Here is a 19748-nt window from a genome sequence, read left to right as displayed (position 1 = left end):
CCATAATCGCCTACCTCCTGTAAACTGTTCGTGTCTTAAGGACTGTTCCACAGGTGCATGTGCAATAATTGTTTATGGTTCACTGAACAAACATGAAAAACATCATTTAAACCCTTTCCAATAAAGATCTGTAAAGTTTATTTTGATTTTGCAAAATTATCTTTAAAATACAGTCTCCTGAGAAAAGGGACATTTCTTTTTTTGCTGAGTATATATATAGTTTTTTCTTTAAATACCTGGTTGATGAAAGGATAGGAGGAGTATGTTTTGCATTTTTTGCTGCTACTGTATTTATTTTTAAAAAAAAAACTATTTAATATCTTGTCACTATTATACACTTTGCCTGGCTGCTACTGTAATAACTGCTATATCCATATTTGGTATAAGCTAATCTGCTGAATACTAAGTCATAGCATGTTGTGCTTACAGTCACATAATTTTTAATTGCGTTGTTACTTTTTTGCACTTATCTTTTGCATTACCTGTTATAATGAACAGTTGAAGATTGGGAAAAAGACCAGGTGACATATTTTAAACTTGTGTGTTATTGGAGGTCAATCACTAAACTAAAACTTAGTTCAGGTTTTATCTGGAGTGAATATGAATGAGAGAGTTGGTATGTCCGAAATCTAACAAAGCACGACCTTGGCTATCGCACTTCTACTGTGGCCCCAAGTAATGCACCCAAAAGTATCAGATTTACATGCTCTGCATTCCTGTGAAGAACAAAGGGGATTAATCATGTGTCAAATAGCTGCCTCCTGCAGCCCCAATAATCCATCTCTGCTTTCTGTACAGCTGACTGTGTTACAGCTGACTCTGTTACTCATGCAATGCATTTTGCTTCTATGTTTAGCCAACTCTATTCTTGTAGCTGTTAAGGGAAACACAAACAGTGTTTACTCAGTCGGCTGTGGAGCAAGCTAGTTAGTTCTGTCACTGCAATGGAGTACAATATGATCTGAACCTCAGTGCCATCGGAAGTTTAGATGAAAATCACTGGTTGTGATGATGGAGCCCAGCAGTTGTGCTGGCTCAGAGTTAGAACCTGCTCAGACAGTTTGTCGAGCTCAAGTCTCTGAAAACGCAGCAGTGAGAGTGAGGCTAGCTGGCAATGTGTTCACAGTAGACAAAACCCTCCTGGAAGACAACTGCGAATACTTCCGGGCGCTTTACCAATCAGGAATGAAGGAATGCCAGCAGGAGGAAATTTGCCTTCAGGTAGTGCGTGCCCGTGGCTTTCTTCTGGCTCTTCGGGTGATTCATGGCGAGAGGCCTATCCTTGATAGTGATGAAATTGTTGAAGCTGTAGAGTGTGCTGCTTTCCTTCAGGTGAAGCTTCTTGTTAAACATCTTGTAAACATAATTAATTCTGATAACTGCCTCCTCATTTATCATTCAGCTGCCACTTATGGTTTATGGGAACTGTTCAAAAGTGCAGCTTTGTTCATTTGTGATATGTACCAAGACCTCAAGGAGGATATACAGTGTTTGCCAAAGGAACTTACTGATTACATTGAGTCTCTTATTCCTAGTACATATGCTACCATCGGGGCCCACTCACCCACCATTAAGCTACTGCAGGACTTTATGAGGACAGTGTGTTACCTTGATGAGGATAAGAATGACTGGAAAGTTCTCACTCACCTACCACTCAACACTAGCACCACCATGGCTGGGGTTACAGTCCTTGATAACAAGATCTTCATTGTCGGTGGTGTGTATGACATAAGCAATAAAGTTGTAGACTCTGGCTTCTGCTACGATGTGGCCTCAGATAAATGGACGACATTTTCAAGCCCACAACAGCTCCGGTATAATTGTACCTTGGTGGGACATGAAGGCTCTCTTTATGTGCTTGGTGGAGAGTTTGAAAGATCCACCATGTCATCTGTAGAAAATTATAATGTGTCCACAGACACATGGAGATTTGCCGCTCATCTTCCAAGACCTGCATCTGCTGTAGCTTGTACTAAGACTATGGGTAGGATATTCATTTGTCTGTGGAAACCAAAAGACACCACTGAGATCTACGAATATGTAGTGGACAGGGATGAGTGGAGTCTAGTGACCACACTGATAAGACATCAAAGTTATGGGCATTGTATGGTGGCACACAGGGACAATTTGTATGTGATGAGGAACGGGCCATGCGATGACTTCTTGAGATGTATGATGGACTGTTATAACCTAACCTCAGGTCAGTGGACAGCCATGCCAGGACAATATGAGAACAGCAAAGGAGCTTTATTCACAGCAGTTGTGAGAGGTGATTCTGTTTTTACGGTGAACCGCAGGGCGACAGTGGAGTATGCCATAGAGGACAACAAATGGAGGATAAAAAAAGAGATGACAGGATTTCCAAGAATTGGCTCCATGTGGACTTTTCTCCTGAGACTGCCAAAGAAAACCAAAGAGCCACTGGGAATGGACGATTTGACAAATGGCCAAGTTTTTACTGCGTCCTCTCACGTACTTCCAAGCTCTTCTGTAGAATGCTATTATTGACCACACTGTAACCATTTCATCAGACTGTACACTTTAGATAAGTAATCTATTTTTTTTTCAAATAATAGACTTTCTTTTTTTTCATATGCCCTGGTTTAACCAAGGCCTGGTGCTTCCACAATATGACTAAAATTAATTATGTCTCCATGTACTTGATATTTGTGTAACTGTCTGTGTGGAGTTTTGCATGTTCTCCCCATGCCCTTGTGGTTTTCCTCCGGGTTCTCTGGTTCCTTCCCATCTCCCAAAACATGCCGGTAGGTGGTTTGGCTACACTAGATTGTCCCTGGATGTGAATGAGTGTGCGAATATGTGTTGTATTGTGCCCTGTGGTGGACAGGCACCCCATCCAGGATATATTCCTGCATTGTGCCTGGTGTTCCCAGGATAGGCTCCAGATCCAGGATAAAGTGATTACTGAAGATGAAAGAATGACAATGAATGAATAAAGCATTTACAGATTTAAATTCATATCAAATGTGTTGTAATCTCTAAATGGACAAATGACAGTATGACTGAGACTAAATGGAGACTTTTTTGATTTGACTACCAAAAGTTAAGTAGTTTACATAATGCTGCTCTCCACACAAGTTTTGTTTCTAGGGCTACAAACGAGCATCAACAAAACATCATTACCCAAATATAATTCTGCAAGATTCTGGCCGCTAGTTTGTCTGTGCCAGAGGAATAGTGAGATGAACACTGAACTTCCCCATGTGAAAGGAGTTCTTTTTGACTTATGTCTAAATTATACAGTAGTAAAAGAGAAAAACCCCACAGTTCTTTTTTATTTGTGCTACATGCGAAAGAGTCAACTATGGCTAAAGAATCATGTAGAAAATAATTAATACATTTCATTGACTATTAGTCCATCAACATAGCAAATATCTTTTCCATTCCCAGAGACTGTTATTAATCTAAACAAGTCCATAAGGACAAAACATTCCTTCTTTCCTTCTCTGAAGAAATATTGCAAACAACTTGACAAATGAGGGAGCTGGTTAAACATTCTGATAGCTCACATTTTCTTCAAGATTCCGTTGGACGCAGGAAATTAGAAGCAGAAACATTGATCATTGTTTCATTTTTTTATTCATACAATGTCAGCCAAGTCTTCTTCAGTCGAGTTCTTCAGTCCATCTTCCATCCTAAGAGTGACTGAAACGCATATCTGTGTACATTTCATCAAGTATATATATATTTATCCTCTATGTCCTGATTTTAAAAATGATGTTTATAACACAATTAACACATTAAATCAATAAATATGATTAAAAAAGTAATGAAAACAGATTCCTAATGCTATATGTCAGGAATAGAGAATTTTCTTCCACATGTGTTCAGTGTGCGGTGATTCCCTCAAGGCCACAGTTCTCAGCTTTAACTGTATGCCAAAATCAATATACAAAAATGTACTGTGTATGGCTGAGTTGATCAGGTGACATGCATCATGAGCTCCTCCAGGGCACGATCACGATGGTTCCCATGCATCAGCAGGACTTCCTTGATAGCATTCTGCTGAAAGCCCATCTCATGAAACTGAGTGAGGAGGTGAAGAAACTCCTCGGCCTACAAATATTTTTTTTAAGGGAAAAAAATATCTTCTTTTTTTTTTTTTTTTTTTTACAATATTCCTACAACAGGTACAGCTAATGGTGAACAGCTGATTAAAAGTCATTTTATGACACACACACACACACACACACACACACAAATATACTGTATATACTGTGTAGATTCCACCAAATTTAGGGAAATCAAATGTAAAGCACATTGGAAATTGTAATAATAAAAAAAATCTACTTTGGATTTAGAATATCAAACAAAGAATTACCTTCGTCTCACAGTTCTGAAACATCTCCAGAGCTTCCTCTACTTGAGCTTCATCATAGCCAAGTTCACAAAGATGGTCACATGCCACAAGGTAACTCAGGATCTGTAGGAGAACATCCATTCGTCTGGTTACATTTCACCATTGTTACCCAGCATTACAACAGTAACAGTAATAAGGAGTAAAGGGCATGCTGTTATAGGAATATAAACAACAGTGGTGAGGTGTGATGCCGATTGTCAATGTCGATGATGTTTCATTCCTGTTCCATTTCTCTAATACCACAGCATTTTCCCAATGATTACAATTTTCTATTTATTAAAGAACACATCATCTGTTTGCAAGTTATGTTTAATGTAGAGATGCACCGATACTAAATTTCTTAGCCGATACCGATAACCGATTATTCAGAGTGATATCGGCTGATACCGATAGTTCTGCCTTTTATGCCTTCTTTTAAATTAATAATAATTAATTCCACAATTCTGAAAGAAATAGAAATAAAAACTACATTTCAACAAGTTGTTTCACAGTAACTGGTCTCATAAACAGAGAACACATTACTCTAATTAACATTAACACATGAACTAAATCCTGAAGATTAAAGTGAGATTTCTTAACTTATTGAATGTTATTAATGCATAATAACAGAATTAATTGACTGAATTCTAAAAAACCTCCTGTTAGTCTTCACATTCACTCACCACAAACAAAAGCATTTCTACTTCATCAATGAACATCAAACTGGTAATATATAATATAAACTTTTTTATATATTAACATTAACTGGATATGAAATATACTACTCTACAAATATATTTTTCTGTGCAATATATACTTTGTCAACTCATCTTCATTTAAATCTTTCAACTGTTTACAGGCGCTTTAATTCAGTGCGAGCAGCGCGGCAAAAAAAAAATTAGACTCGATGAGACTCCCGCTTCACTGCTGCAGCGTCCAGTGTAAAATTTTTGTGGTGCAGAGCTTACAGAGCTTACAAACTGCAGTTTTGTCATCATTCTACACAACAGACATCATCTTTACACACAGCACGAATTCAAATTATTTTCCCGCCCTCTTTTGATTGACAGGATATAATTGGCCCTGTTCAGTGGATGTTTTTATACTGTATGGCCGATACCGATTATTGGCCTTTACATCAGTGCATCTCTAGTTTAATGGTGTGGACGTGCTGACATCTACAAAATGTGTTTTTATGTTATAACAACTCTAAACTGCCTCTTTTTTTTCTCTTGATGTTTAGAAGACAAAAAAATGCAGCTCGTCGTGTTACTGAGAATCTACAAACTCGTCTGTCCTGAAGACTTTCTCATGTCTGAAAACTTACAGCTTTATCGCTGACTGTTATAAAGTGCTGACAGTCCTTCCAAAAATGCTAAATATATGTTTCCTTCACCACATTAACAATTAAACACATTTTTTAATCTGTGTTACATCTGCCATGCAAGTTCCTGAGTAAGTCTTTACTTTATAAACATTAAAATATACAGTGGGCACATTAATATAAACTTGTGAAACTGAAGTAGTCGAGTTGAATGTGAAATGGATGATGGTATGACACGATTACTCACCTGAACAACAGGAGCTGTTGATTCAGCTCTGATCATTTTACCCACCCTACTGCCTTCAGCTAACTACTGCTTCTGACTGGATCACTGCACAACTAATCCCAATCCCAATGACCGTTACCATCAATTCATTTGGCACTAAATCCATCATGTCACTCATTATAAAACATCAGCATTCTCTTTTAAATTTCAGGATATTTCAACCTGTTCCTGCAAAGTGATTCTGAATCTGCAGAGCTGCCTTGAAGTGGTGTGAGCCTTTTGTCATACCTAGGATGAACTACAATAACCTCTTATTTTTTTAAAAAAGTCCAATATATAATATCCAAAAGTGATCCCAGACATATAACCATCATATAATTTCAGAGTTACCGTAGAAAAACCACAATACTACCTCTTGAAATGTAGACAACTAACCATCATACCCATATGTGCATGTTGAAAATCCCATTCCAAAACCATGAGCATTAACATGGAGTTGGTCCTCCCTTTGCTGTTATAATACCCTCCACTCTTCTGGGATGTCTTTCCACTTGATTCTGGAGCCGCAAGAGCATTAGTGAGGTCAGGCACTGATGTAGGGTGAGGAGGCCTGTGGTGCAGTATGCTTTTCAGTTCATCCCAAAGGTGTTCAGTGGGGTTGAGATCAGGGCTCTATGCAGGCCACTTGACTTCTTCCACATTAACCTTGGCAAACCATGTCTTCCTGAGCCTTGGTTTGTGCACAGGGGCATTGTCATGCTGGAACAGGTTTGGACCTCTTAATTCCAGTGAAGGGAAATCATACAGATATTCTAGACAATTGCATACCTCCAACTTTGTGCAACAGATACAGGTTTGATGGTCAGGTGTCCACATACTTTGACCATATAGTATATATCTGATTGCTTCCTTATATATATGGAAATCACCAATTGATTGGACTCATATCTGTTTCACAACCGATGAGGCAGCTTCAGTAGAGGAAGTGGGTTTGGTTGGTGGAAGGGATGGGAATGATCAACATTTTAATTGAATTACAATTCACCTCACAGGCAGCAGAAGGTTCAAATTAAATTAAAAGCAGCTCCTTTAAAACCTTCCCTAACCAGAGTAATGCTGCTACCACAAAGCCACATATTCTAAATAACATTCTCCACAATTTTAGCAACACAGCTAGAGCTGGTTTTGCTTTTTTCAAATCGGTTTTGCTTATTACACATTCCCATCCTCTTTGACTCTGAGAACAGTTAATGCAGCTGGTGGAGGAAACTTTAGGGAGGTATGGTATTTATTTTACTGTGGTATGCTATTTGTACAGTCATCATGACCAGAATTAGATTAAAGTACCTGAAACCAGATGTTGTTTCCTGAAAGAGGAGCTACATTGAAGTGCACAGTGAAGGAACAGGTAGGTAAATAACACATCTGGCAGAGGTGGAAAATATAATATAATGTCTTCATTGCAAACGTATTCAATTCCCAAGTGTTACTGTGAGGATTTACTTACAGTAATGGACTTTGGTACTGTCTGTACCATATGATATAAAGACTGGAAACATGCATCTAGTGAGGTCAAAATGAGGACAGTATAATAAATATCTCTCTTTAAAAGCAGTATATATGACTTGGGCCAAATGTCTTAATAATATCCTTGTGCACGTTTGCCCATAATTCTGAAAATGCTACTTGGTTATAAATAAACTGATTCCATAATTACTGGTGCAAGGGTTAATGTAATGGCTGAGGGAAAGTTAGAATTTTCAAGATCAAAAAGGATGCTCAATGGGAACATTGGGAAATTATAATGCAAAGAGTTCCCATAGACATTTTGTGTAATTTGATCCAACCACTCTATCAGAGCATGGATGCATACTTCCCCCTGCAAATCTAATTACTGGTTTTAGTGGTATTTATATTCCAAAGATACCCAAGACAGATTCTGCACTGGAGCCAAGCTTCAATTCATACCTGGCTTCAGTTTTCATGGTATCTCATCCAAATTGTTATACAGTGGTGCTTGAACGTTTGTGAACTTTTCTATATTTCTGCATAAATATGACCTAAAAGATCATCAGATGTTCACACCAGTCCTAAAAGTAGATAAAGAGACCCCAATTAAACAAATGAGACAAAAAATATTATACTTGGTCATTTATTTATTGAGGAAAAAGATCCAATATTACATAACTGTGAGTGGCAAAAATATGTGAAAAGTAAGTATGGTATACTTCAGAATTCATTGTTCCATCAATCATAGCAAGCCATCCTGGCCCAGATGCAGCAAATCAGGCACAAACTGTGATACTACCACCACCATGTTTCACACATAAGATAAGGTTCTTCTGGAATGCTGGAATGCAGTGTGTTCCTTTCTCCAAACATAAGTCTTTTCATTTAAACCAAAAAGTTCTATTTTGGTCTCATCTGTCCACAAAACATTTATCCAATAGTCTTCTGGTTTATCCATGTGATCTTTAGCAAACTGCAGATGGGCAGCCATGTTCTTTTTGGAGAGCAGTGGTTTTCTCCTTGCAACCCTGCCACCTACACCGTTGTTGTTCAGTGTTCTCCTGATGGTGGTCTCATGAACATTAACATTAACCAATGTGAGAGAGGCCTTTAGTTGCTTAGAAATTACCGTTAGTTCCTTTGTGACTTCGCAGATTATTATACACCTTGCCCTTTGTTGGTCAGCCACTCCTGGGGAGGGTAATAATGGTCTTGAATTTTGGTTTCGTTTTGAGTCCAAACTCTTTACAGATGGTGTTGTAACCTTTTCCAGCCTGATGAGCATCAACAACTCTTTTTATGACGTCCTCAGAAATCTCCTTTGTTTGTGCCATGATACACTTCCACAAACATGTGTTGTGAAGACTTTGATCCTACATGTTCACATACTTTTGCTGCTCACAGGTATGTAATAATGGATCATTTTCCTCAATAAATAAATGACCAAGTATAATATTTTTGTCTCATTTGTTTAATTGGGTCCTCCTTATCTACGCTTAGAAATCTGATGATGTTTTAGGTCATATTTATGCAGATATATAGAAAATTCAAAATGGTTCACAAACTAGTGACCAGAAGATTAGGAAGTCAAATCTCAGTACTCCCAGATTATCCCTTTTGGTGACCATATTTTTTTTTAAACCATTCTCAAACATCCAGGGAGTGGTGGTAGCTCAGTGGTTAAGATCTTGGACTTCTGATTGGAAGACCATTAGTTTGTTCAAATCCCAACACTCCTAAGCTGCCACTGCTGGGGCCCCTGAGCAAGGCCCTTAACCCTCAACTGCTCAGTTGTATAAATGAGATAAGTGTAAGTCGCTCTGGATAAGGGCATCTGCCAAATGCCGTAAATGAAAATCCAAATACAACTCTACAAAATAATACTACCATATTAAATATAACTACACTATTGGTGTCATTACTATTTAGGCATACCACTTAGTGTGCATGATTAATCAGCACTGCAGAGTATAATGCAGCACAATCCACACTGCCAAACATTCTTCCACACGTAGCTTACAATTGCACTGTCCTACCAAAGAGAGTAAAATTCTTACATCCTCTATCATACAAATATGTATTTCGTGTACAATATGTAATTCAGCTCTAGGTTTGAAATGAACTCTTGTACGTTAATCCTGCAACATAACCATTAATAAACCATTACTCCTCAGGTCCTACCAACCTGCTCTGGGCTCCGATGGCCAGTTTTCTGCAGGGCGATGATGGCCGTCCGTAATGAGTATCCATGCTCAGTCACGGCCTCCAAGAGCTGCTGTTCTTCAGGGCTGAGAGCTGAGAGCAGTTCCACAGAGGAGTCATGGACTGTTGCATGGGAACCGAGGGGCCGTGTGGGGGCCAGGGGCATGCTAGAGTTCAGGCCTGGAGACTGGAGGGATAACAACAACATTGGTTTTGAAAGTCAGTATCCACGAGAGACGAGAAGAAGGGAAACACTGCACTGTTGCCAAGCAATTCACTATAGAATAATTTATAGTGACACACTGTTGCTTTATATTTTATTTCAATTTTTCTACTTTAACTAGTTGTGTTTCCAATTAAATGTGCCTATCTTTATGCCTATTACTGCTATGTATGTTTCACCTGAACATCATTGCTTGCAATTAAACAAAACCTGTACAGTCATGTTAGTCATGGACTGTTAGTAGGGGATATTTAAGTGGTATTGTGCTTTTATGATTCTGTTGCTTTCTTTAACTTTTCTTTCCGCTTTAATAGAAAGAATCTGTTCTTTTCCTCATCAACTCAATCTGCATGGAAATTATACAGTACTCTGTGTATGGGACATAGCATGTCGGTGATATCATAGACCTTGGTAGTTGATAGTTAACCTCAATGTTGGCCTTGAAACTTAGCCTTGGTGAGAAAGACATCTAATGGGCCTTTCCATGTGCTAATCCAAACCAACTTGTGGCAACTTGGGAAGATTCCAGGAAAAGTCTTTACACTGGTTATTATTAGCCACTTCGATCTTCAGGGACCGCTAAGAAATGTGGATTGATTAAGTAGCGAAAATAACTGGGAGATACCACTCATAGAATGAGAGAATGTCGTCACCTGAAAGTCAGCACTATTAATAGCTAACACTACTAGCCGCAAATAGTCTAAAGGTTAACCCTAACAGTAAATACATTTAGCACAGGGCTACTTGAATAGCTCGATCTGGTGACTAAAATATCCTAATCATTTGAGTACTGCTGGTTTAAGCAACTTATGATGCAACCAGTGTTTGCATTATGAGGGCAACTATTACAGACTCAAACCTTTAGAGTGATTGGGTAAGAAGAAAGTGATATAGAAATCTATGCAAAAATCAACAATATACTCTTTAGAAGGACGTGATGGTCAAGTATGGGTGACCATAAAATAATAATTCTATCAAAAATAATCACTAAAATTTGAGTAAAGCCATTTGAAGGCACGTTTTTTAACTTGTATGATAGTTCTCATGTGACCAAGAGTCAAAAGTTGTTGGCTTACTGAAAGCTCATGAAATGAGTCATCATGGTTGTGGATTTTCCACAAGTTCCTTCCTTGTGTTTCCGAATTTGGGAGAGAGCATTGTAGGATGCTGGAGCGCTGCTGTGAGGAGAGGCCACAAGCTGAAGGTAGGTTGAGGAGATCTGAAGAGCAATGAGAATGCAGGAATTTCACATCTAGCACTTGTCTTCTTAAGCCTGAATCCTTACATTTTGGTCTTGACAAAGAAGCCTCCTCGTTATCAGAAGAGTCGTCATCATCATCCGAATTGGAAATGTTGAACTTGACTCTGTCATTCATAGCATGGATGTGAGCCGCATTAAGACTGTGGCTGCGTCGCCGAGGATTGGGCTCCCAGAAGTCACTGCTCCAGCGGCTAGCCAGCCTGCTCTGCTGAGGACTGCTGAACAACATCCAGTATGGAGGGCAAGTCGCTGCCACCTTAGATGGGTGGAGGTCATTCGGCACGCTGTAGCCACCCTGCACACCCGTCAGAACCCAGTTCTCCAGACTGAAGACATACTGTCAAAACAAGAAACAAACAGGGAACCTTTGCATATAACTGACATTACCTCATACTTTTAATCAGTGATAACTATGGTTTATTTTCATCAAACTCTACTTACAGCAGAAGTGAAACCCACAGCATGTTGTTAACAATTTCACCACCCACCATTGAAATAATATTTGAAGTAGCCCAGATGCTTGATGAACCAAGTGTTTGAAATGGTGAATGAAGTAATTCATGTGATTTCCTGTTTGAATTCTGTCAAAAATGTGAATATAAAACACAACATGCTAAGACATGCTGTAATGCAGTGTGAATCCCACTGGACACAAACTATATTTGTGCATTGCCTTCATCACCATGATAACTGCGAGAACCTCAATAAAGTCATTCAAGGGGCAAATCAAAACCCCAGCCAATCTCAACAGTCTTGTCCATTCATTCCAAAATGTTGGTTCTGGATGGACAAAGGAAACTATGAGAGGGAACTTGAATAAAATGCAGCACTGCCTTTTCCATAAAAGGCTCTCACTAGCTCATTTCAGATCAGATAATAGATGCAGTTGGCTCTCCACTGACATTAATGGCAAAGCATCTAAGCTGAACTGTTGGCATTTAGTCAAAAAAGCACAACGCTATCTGATATGAAGAATAGTCGTCTGCCAGCAGTCTTTTTTAAATGGAAGGTTTTGTGTTGCGATGCTGACTTAAACATCATGGCCTGAGCAGTACTTCCAAATGAACACACTTGCCAACAGCAAGTTGGCAGCCATGTTGATGGTAGGCCTCTAAGGTAAAAAAAAAAATATTAAAAAAAAAGCACTGCATTGCCAGCACATCAGCATGCAATGAGTGATCTGTCTGCTTTCCAATCATGCTGCTGGTGCTTAGTGATAATTAAATTAAAGGAACAAACCGTCATAGCCAGCAGATGTTCTAATTCAATTACACTGATCCAACAGTGAAACCAGAGCTATCAGAGTCCAGAAAAGCATTTCCAAGAACAACATCCTTTGAGAAATTAATCTTGAAGTCCACAAGGATGACATCATTTAGTTAAAAGAGATTGATAGAACTGTCTTTTGGCTGTAATTTGAAATCAGACTGTTTACAGATATGCAGAGCTGGACTGACTATGTGGTTCTGTGGGGCCCTAGGTGAGATCCTGAGAATGTGTCCCATGAACAAACCCAGCACATAAAATTTGCACATAAAACACACTGAGAATCATGACAAGTAATGTAATATAACGAGTTATCATCTATGATAGCACAGTCATGCAGCGGGTAGTCTTGCCGCCTCACATCCCCGGTTCTGTCTGTCCATGTAGGATTCTTCTGGGCTCTCTGGTTTCCTCCCACATCCCAAAGCATGTCGGTACATGGACTGGCTATGGTAAATTGTCTCTAGTTGTGAACGAGTGTATAAATTTCTGTGTGTGTATGTGTGTGTGTGTGTGTGTGTGATGCCCTGCAATGACCTGGCATCTCATCTAGGGTGGGACAGGCTCCATATATCATACTAACAAATTTGAAACCAAGCATCGCTTGCCAATGTTATAGTTAAATTACATGTAACTAACTTGAGTAGCATCACTCTGTAAAGATTAGCGAGCTACATAAAAACAGTACAAAACTTAGCAAAAGATTTCAGGCCACCAAGCAATAAGAAGGTAGAAAATCCTACTGTGGCATTTAGAAGGCCCTTTTATAAAAGAAATGGCCTGTCAGTGCCTGACAGGTGTTCCTGTAAATGTAAATAGTAACAGCTTACATTTATTACCAAGCCATAAAGAACTAATACAAGTGGCTTGGATATCAGGTCGAAATGTAACAAACATTATCCAACCTCTGTTTCCTGGAGGATCTTTAGATAGTCTGGCACAATGATTTCTGGATCTGTGACAAGTTCCGCCTCCTTTTTGACCTCTCCAAGGGAGCCCAGAGGGATTTTGAAGGGCACTTCATCCAGCCAAGACATTCTCCCTTTCACTGAAAACACATTCAACAGAATAGTATTAAAGAGATGTTTAGATTGCTCTGATTTGGTCTAAAGCTACAGCAGCCGGCACTGATTTTCCTAAAAGCACTGCAGAAGCACTTGAACCAGATCTTCTGAAATGCTTCTTAGAAAAAAAACCCTAGGCTTCTATGTTTCATTCCTTCCACCCATCCATTGTCTGTACCAATTATCCTTCAGGGTCACGGGAAACCTGGAGCCTATCCCAGGGAGCATTGGGCACAAGGCGGGGTACACCCTGGACAGGGTGCCAATCCATCACGGGGCACACCCACATACACATTCACCCATTCATACACTACGGACACTTTGGACATGCCAATCAGCCTACTACATGTGTCTTTGGACTGGGGGAGGAAACCGGAGTACTGCGGGAAACCCCTGCAGCACGGGGAGAACATGCAAACTCCGCACACACAGGGAAGCGGCAGGAGTCGAACCCTCAACCCTGGAGGTGTGAGGGGAACGTGCTAACCACTAAGCCACCGTGCGAATGAGTTTCATGCTTTAACCACAAAATTGTAGACAGGCAGAGGATTAAGGGATTAGAGATTACAGAGTCTTCACCATCTGACTCACAGGTACCAACTGATGTGACACACTTCCTCTTGGAAATGCTGATCTGGGATCTGTTTTGTGGACAGTTCCTTCATGAAAGATCTGAACCGGGGAACTGTTTTTAATAAACAGTTGCCTTTGACTGCCTCATCCTAGTGATCTAGTATAACTACAGACAACATGATCATGGCCAGCAAAGCCTCGTTACAAAGCCCATTGCAGAATACTGAGAAATCTGTTCATCTCAAGATGCTTAACTGATCCTGCTGCTTTGAGACCTTTAAACCAGGCCAGATGCTCAGTAAAAGCTCTGAAATTGTTTTCCTTCTTATGAAGCAGGGCCAGAAGGTTCAAGAAGTCAGATGACTTGCAAATTCAACAGAACTGGGACTGCTATTATCTATCTAAAAGAAAGAATTTCACGTCCAGATCAAAGTGATGCAATGGGGTCTAATTCCTTGGACTGTGAAGAACAGGAGCAGGAGGCTCACAATCTGGTCATTAAAACTCATCACAGGCAATCTATAGAAGATTGAACTGCATATGGAACTGGATCTACACCCCACTAAGATGTTTTGATCCAGAACATCAGGAAGGTCTGAAAAAATGTGATTCATTACTTAAGACAGTACACAGTTTCTACTTCATTCACATAAACACTATGAAGTGAATTGATAAAAATAACCTAATAAAAAACATGCAAGGACACAATCAAGTTTTAATGTGCATCTAGACAGGATTACAAATAAAGAACAGCTGGTGTACTTATCTAGAACATTTACAAACAAAAGCGTATGACCTGTTGAAGATCATTTCTCAACCAAGTTCTCCGATGCTTACACATAACCATGAATAACGGTCTTACAGCCAATCAACGCCCTACCTCAAAACACAGTACACTGGAAAGCATCTGATAGCAAAATAACAAAACCGTTTACTTGGAAAAAAGTTACACCAAACAGCAAAGAGCGTGTGTATCACCCACCTGTGTTTTCTGGAGTGTGTTTGTTTGTGATGTTACAGTCAGCCTGCTTAGAGGGATAACACTCTGCTCCACTAATCCACTGACATAATACCTCGCCATCAGTTGTTTACCTGAGCCAATTTCTGATCATTTATATAAAATACAGCAGATTTAAAAACATCTAATAAAATTACAGTATAGCAGACACATTTTGGCATTTAAAAACAAGAAACAACAATTTTTCTGTAAATTATCGCATTGTAATGTTTAGATGTAAACACTGCACAGCAGCCATGACCACTACTGTATAAACATTCCTGAGAAAAAGGTCTCCGTTTCTAGTCAACATGGTTTGTGGCTAAATATGGAGAACTTCCTGGGCTGATCACTCCTCAGCTTAGCTTTTCAAAAGAAACCACACTCACAAGCACTCGCTTATACAAACAAGTCGTTTATTCTTATTAGTATTTAAGTAGAACACATAAATACAATAAATAACAGCCGTCTTTAATCGGAGATTGGTGCAGCAATCTCCAAAATAGCGCCAAGTCATAGTCCAATGTGCAATCTTTGAAATATCGGTAATGGATTGGATGTGGTTTCATTAGACGTTCATTTCTCGAGAGCGCTGGCCCAGACGTCATCAGATGGTGGATCTGGTAGAACCCAGCCCTGAGGAATGCTGGAACCATCAGGGTGATCCACAGGAACCAAAAACTGATCCCAGTCTCTCCTAAACACACATAAAAAGAGAAATAATTGAATAGAACACTTGGCTGTTGTTTTGATACAAGTTCTGTCAACTTATATATCAGTAGTGCTTTCCAGATCTATTATTATTTTACTCAAAATGCTCATTAGTATGATGACCTAACCCTAAAATCTCTGCAAAGACATCGAAGAAGAAATTGATGAATAGCGAATGAAATCTGTGTAGGCTCATGTTGCAAAGAGATTAGATCATACACACGTGAAGAATGAGGACAAAAATGCTGATGAAGTCAGTTATAAAGTAATGCCGGAAAGTTCTTCACCTTATTTGGACGAGGGCAGGTAGTGATCTTTCTGCCTGGGTGTAGTACTCTTGGTACGGCTGAAGTGGATGATCGACAGGCAGTTCAGCTGGTAGAAAAAGGACATGTATGAACCAACACGAACATCTTAGGAAACTGAACCAAATGTTTTGCTGATAAAAACTATTTTAAAAACAACTCACTAGAGAAAGTCATGAAAACATTAACTTAAACTCATAATTAACTGGATAACACTGCCAACTTGTGGTGGTTGGAAGAAATATTTACCCACACACTGGTTCCAATCTGGAACCGGAATCCAGAACCAAAACTTTTGCTGATAATTACCTCCAAACAGCATCATGTCGATGTCCCGTTTCCTCTGCAGCAGCTTCTCTCGCTCTTTTCTCTGCCGCTTCTCATGATCACGTTTGCGTTCCTCCTCTTGCTCTCCCTCCAGCATGACCCTCAGTGCATTCTCCTCGGCCCCGTAGACAGCTGTGCGTTTCCTGATCAGAGACCTGAGCCGCGTCAGGTGGCCCTCAAACACCTCGTCACTCTCCTTTCCTGGAAACATGCCTGGGAAGGAGGGGGAGGCAATAAGGGGGTGAGCTGTTCGAACTCTTAAATAAAACTGCACTCAGGAATTGTTTCGCCAAGGTTAAGTGAGGCAAATAATGCAGGAAATCTACCTAGGCCAAATAAAAGTAAAAAACACCAAATATTCACCTTTTCTGGACGCAGCTTCTCTGCGAAGTTTCCGCAGCTTCTCTAGAGCTTTCAGGATGTCCAGCATTCTCTTGGCATCAGCTTGCTTCCTCCTGACTTCAGAGAGTACCGCATCGGCCGCCAGCTTCAGTTCTCGCTCCTGCATTCGGGAACAGAAAATAGAACCGCTCACTACGGAGATTGTGCATGCTTTCAAATTCAAAATACTGGACTATATGATGGATTTATCAGTCCCTCCAGGATGGACTACGATCTCAAAAATCATGCGAGCCGCAACAGTTTTTCCAAAGATTTGGGTATCATGACGCATTCAGTGAAAGCTCTCTTCGATTCACGCATGTTGGACATGAGTACAGCTAAAAGGTCTCATTTACCAAACATCACTGCGAAAGACCGTGCAAAACTATTTTGTGCAATTGCAAATTCTCCGATCTAAGTAGTTTTCCACAAAACACTGCAAATCACAATTTTTTTTAAAAAGCCGCAGTACAAAACATTTTCGACCACAACATTCACCAACAAAAAAACCCAACAACAACAAACCCAAAAACAATAAAACTCTGAACTCCTGATTTTGGAGGCCTCGTTATAGAGGGCCTCTATGATTTAACATACGCCATTGTAGCTTTCAACATCGGAAGAAACTGATTCAATGTCAAAACATTCGCTGCAACTGTTTGTGATGTTCTTTGGCCCATTTTTTATAAACAACAGCGTATTGTACAATGTCAGAAACCACATAAACAAGTCTTACACACCGAACTCGACAGTTTAAGTGAACTGTGAGACGATGCTAAACTAGCGGCTGTAAGATATCCTTATTTATTACCTACGTTATTGCCATAGCTTAAGCAGAAAACTAAAGAAGTACAATTGAACACCAATCATGTCTTAGCTGACAACATTTGGAACAACGGGGCAAACTGTGCACATTTCCTTCATTCATCTTAAGATGGTCAGTGTTGCAGTCTAAGCTGGGAGCACTGGTCATGAAGGCAGAATACATATTCTGACTGGGACACTCCTTCACACCTATGGGCAATTTATTGTAGCCCAGAGGTCCACAGGAACCAACCCTGTTCCTGGAGATCTACCTTTCTGAAGGATTTCTTAATCATTGCCTTAAGAAGTTCTTCATTAACTCAAACAGTCATGTTAGAATCTGGTTGGAGATTAAACCTGCAGGAAGGCAGCTCTCAAGGAAGAGGGTTGGTGACCACTGATGTAGCCATTTGAACTACTGGCATGTTTTTGGAAGGTGGGAGGAAACCAGAGACTCCAGAAGAAACCCACGTGGACATGTGAGAATGTGTGTGCGTTTCATTTTAGCCCAGATGGCCAGGTACAACTTGCTGCAGAACAAAAAGTCCACGAGGAGGAGCTGGACCTGATATAGCTCCTCCTACCTGGGTGGAGTCAAAGTCCAGTAAGTGGAGACAACTCCGTTTCTGACTGGATAACTGTAATAAGTGTGTTGTTTTGTATCGTACAACATTGAGTGAGTTACACCTATAGGATGAGCTGGATCAGGTCCAGCTTCAACCCCTGGACCTGAGCAACCCCTGCTGTGTGTACACTCCTCTCACCCTGTTTTTCTCTTCGATTTCTTGTATCTTCTTCATCTGGTGCTTATCAATGGCCGCCTCTTTCTCTGCGGCCCGTGCTTCTTGCTCTTGTTTCTCCTCCTCGTGCTCAGCCTTCTTCCTGCGCACGCGTGCTCGCTTCTTCTTGATCAGAGCCAATTTCTTCTTCACCATGTCCACTCTGTCCGGATCACTCAGAGTCCTCAGGCTTTCTTTCAGGCTGCTCTTCAGCTCCGCTGCTCTCGAGTACGAGTCTGTCCATGCGTTTTCATTCTCGAGGTTGTTTTTTAAGGTTTGGCACACCTCTGAGAGCTCGGAGAGCATTTTAACCGCTGTGTACAACTTCTCCCTGAAATCAGACACCGTGTGCTTTGGAGGAGAGGGCTTTGCAGAAGGTGGTGCCGTTTTTCTTCTTCTGTGTAAAAAAGCACTAACCCACTGCTCGTCTTGTTTTCTCTGCCAAGCATCCTCATCAGACTTGTTGCTGTTTTTGTCAGGATGATCAGGAGGAGCTCTGGATGGATAACTTTGGTTATGATGGTCCACAGAGTAATTATGAGGCAGGATGTTATTGTTGTTAGACTGAAAACTAGACTGATATGACGGTGGAGCAGAGTTTGAAAAACTGCCAGTCTGATCAAAATGTCCTCTGTCCGTGTTAGACTGGTAATCTCTGTGGGGTAGATGAAAGCCAGGTGGGTCCTCACTGTGTCCAGGCTTTAGGTTTGAAGAAGGAGACGTTGAAGGGCTCGGTCCTGGAGATGTCGCGAAATAACCAGGAGGAGGTCTGCTTGGGTCGAAAGGCAGATGTGGTGGATAAACATGAGGAGACCCGTGCGAGGGCGGTGGTGGTCGTGCCGGAGGAAACGGGCCCCAGTGACGGGACGGAACCTGTTGAGCCTGGTGCTGCCGGTAAACATCCCATGACTCGGCAGAAGGTGCTGCAGGGAAGTCTCCTCTCGGCGCCATATTCGGTGCAGGTGGATGCGGTGACCCTCCGGAATAATGATACTCCTGCGATTTGTCCATATTCACGTTCGTCGACCAACAGCGGCGTTTCTTTAAAGTTCAACCACTTCCGGTGTCATGTCATATTGCTCATTTCCTACACATCCTGCACCCCGTTTCCTGTTTAAATCTGATTGGATGACACGGACCGAGGACACACCAATTGTCTTAAAGTTTTGCGCCTGCCGACAACTACAGTTCTGTGTTTAATTAAGTTCGTTCGTTAATTCATTTATAGTCAGTTCCTGCGTCCTGCTTATAAAATTCGGTAACTTTGTAGCTATATAAGAGCAATAGAACGACAATAACTAGCAAAGAGCAACGCTTAAAGTTATGTATAACACCTTCATTTTGTCCAACAAAATGTGGAATTGATCAAACTTTTTAATACTTTACCAATGCTAATTATGGAGACTCTGTTAACTTGTTTTAATATGTTGGGTTTT

At 40.5% G+C, this 19748-nt stretch overlaps 3 protein-coding genes across 3 annotated transcripts; 1 reads left to right on the top strand and 2 right to left on the bottom strand.

The window, feature by feature from the left end:
• Nucleotides 1-932: 932 nt before the first annotated feature.
• On the top strand, nt 933-3063 carry kbtbd13a (kelch repeat and BTB domain containing 13a). The gene has a single exon (XM_053635215.1). It carries the CDS (start codon nt 1009-1011, stop codon nt 2506-2508), a length of 1500 nt encoding a protein of 499 aa, XP_053491190.1. The 5' UTR covers nt 933-1008; the 3' UTR covers nt 2509-3063.
• Nucleotides 3064-3826: 763 nt separating this feature from the next.
• ubap1lb (ubiquitin associated protein 1-like b) lies at nt 3827-13592 on the bottom strand. Its single transcript, XM_053634782.1, has 5 exons — nt 13277-13592; nt 10921-11442; nt 9605-9808; nt 4343-4444; nt 3827-4077 (listed from the first exon to the last, which is right to left on the bottom strand). Exons 1-5 carry the CDS (start codon nt 13406-13408, stop codon nt 3943-3945), a joined length of 1095 nt encoding a protein of 364 aa, XP_053490757.1. The 5' UTR covers nt 13409-13592; the 3' UTR covers nt 3827-3942.
• A 1815-nt stretch (nt 13593-15407) lies between these two features.
• pdcd7 (programmed cell death 7) lies at nt 15408-19420 on the bottom strand. Its single transcript, XM_053634883.1, has 5 exons — nt 18298-19420; nt 16712-16850; nt 16331-16561; nt 16004-16091; nt 15408-15702 (listed from the first exon to the last, which is right to left on the bottom strand). Exons 1-5 carry the CDS (start codon nt 19321-19323, stop codon nt 15582-15584), a joined length of 1605 nt encoding a protein of 534 aa, XP_053490858.1. The 5' UTR covers nt 19324-19420; the 3' UTR covers nt 15408-15581.
• Between the last annotated feature and the right edge of the window lie 328 nt (nt 19421-19748).

This window comes from Ictalurus furcatus, chromosome 10 (assembly GCF_023375685.1).
Source record: "Ictalurus furcatus strain D&B chromosome 10, Billie_1.0, whole genome shotgun sequence".
Lineage (NCBI taxonomy): Eukaryota > Metazoa > Chordata > Actinopteri > Siluriformes > Ictaluridae > Ictalurus > Ictalurus furcatus.
The sequence above is the reverse complement of the archived record's forward strand: the minus strand, read 5'-3'. Positions and strand labels throughout refer to the sequence as shown.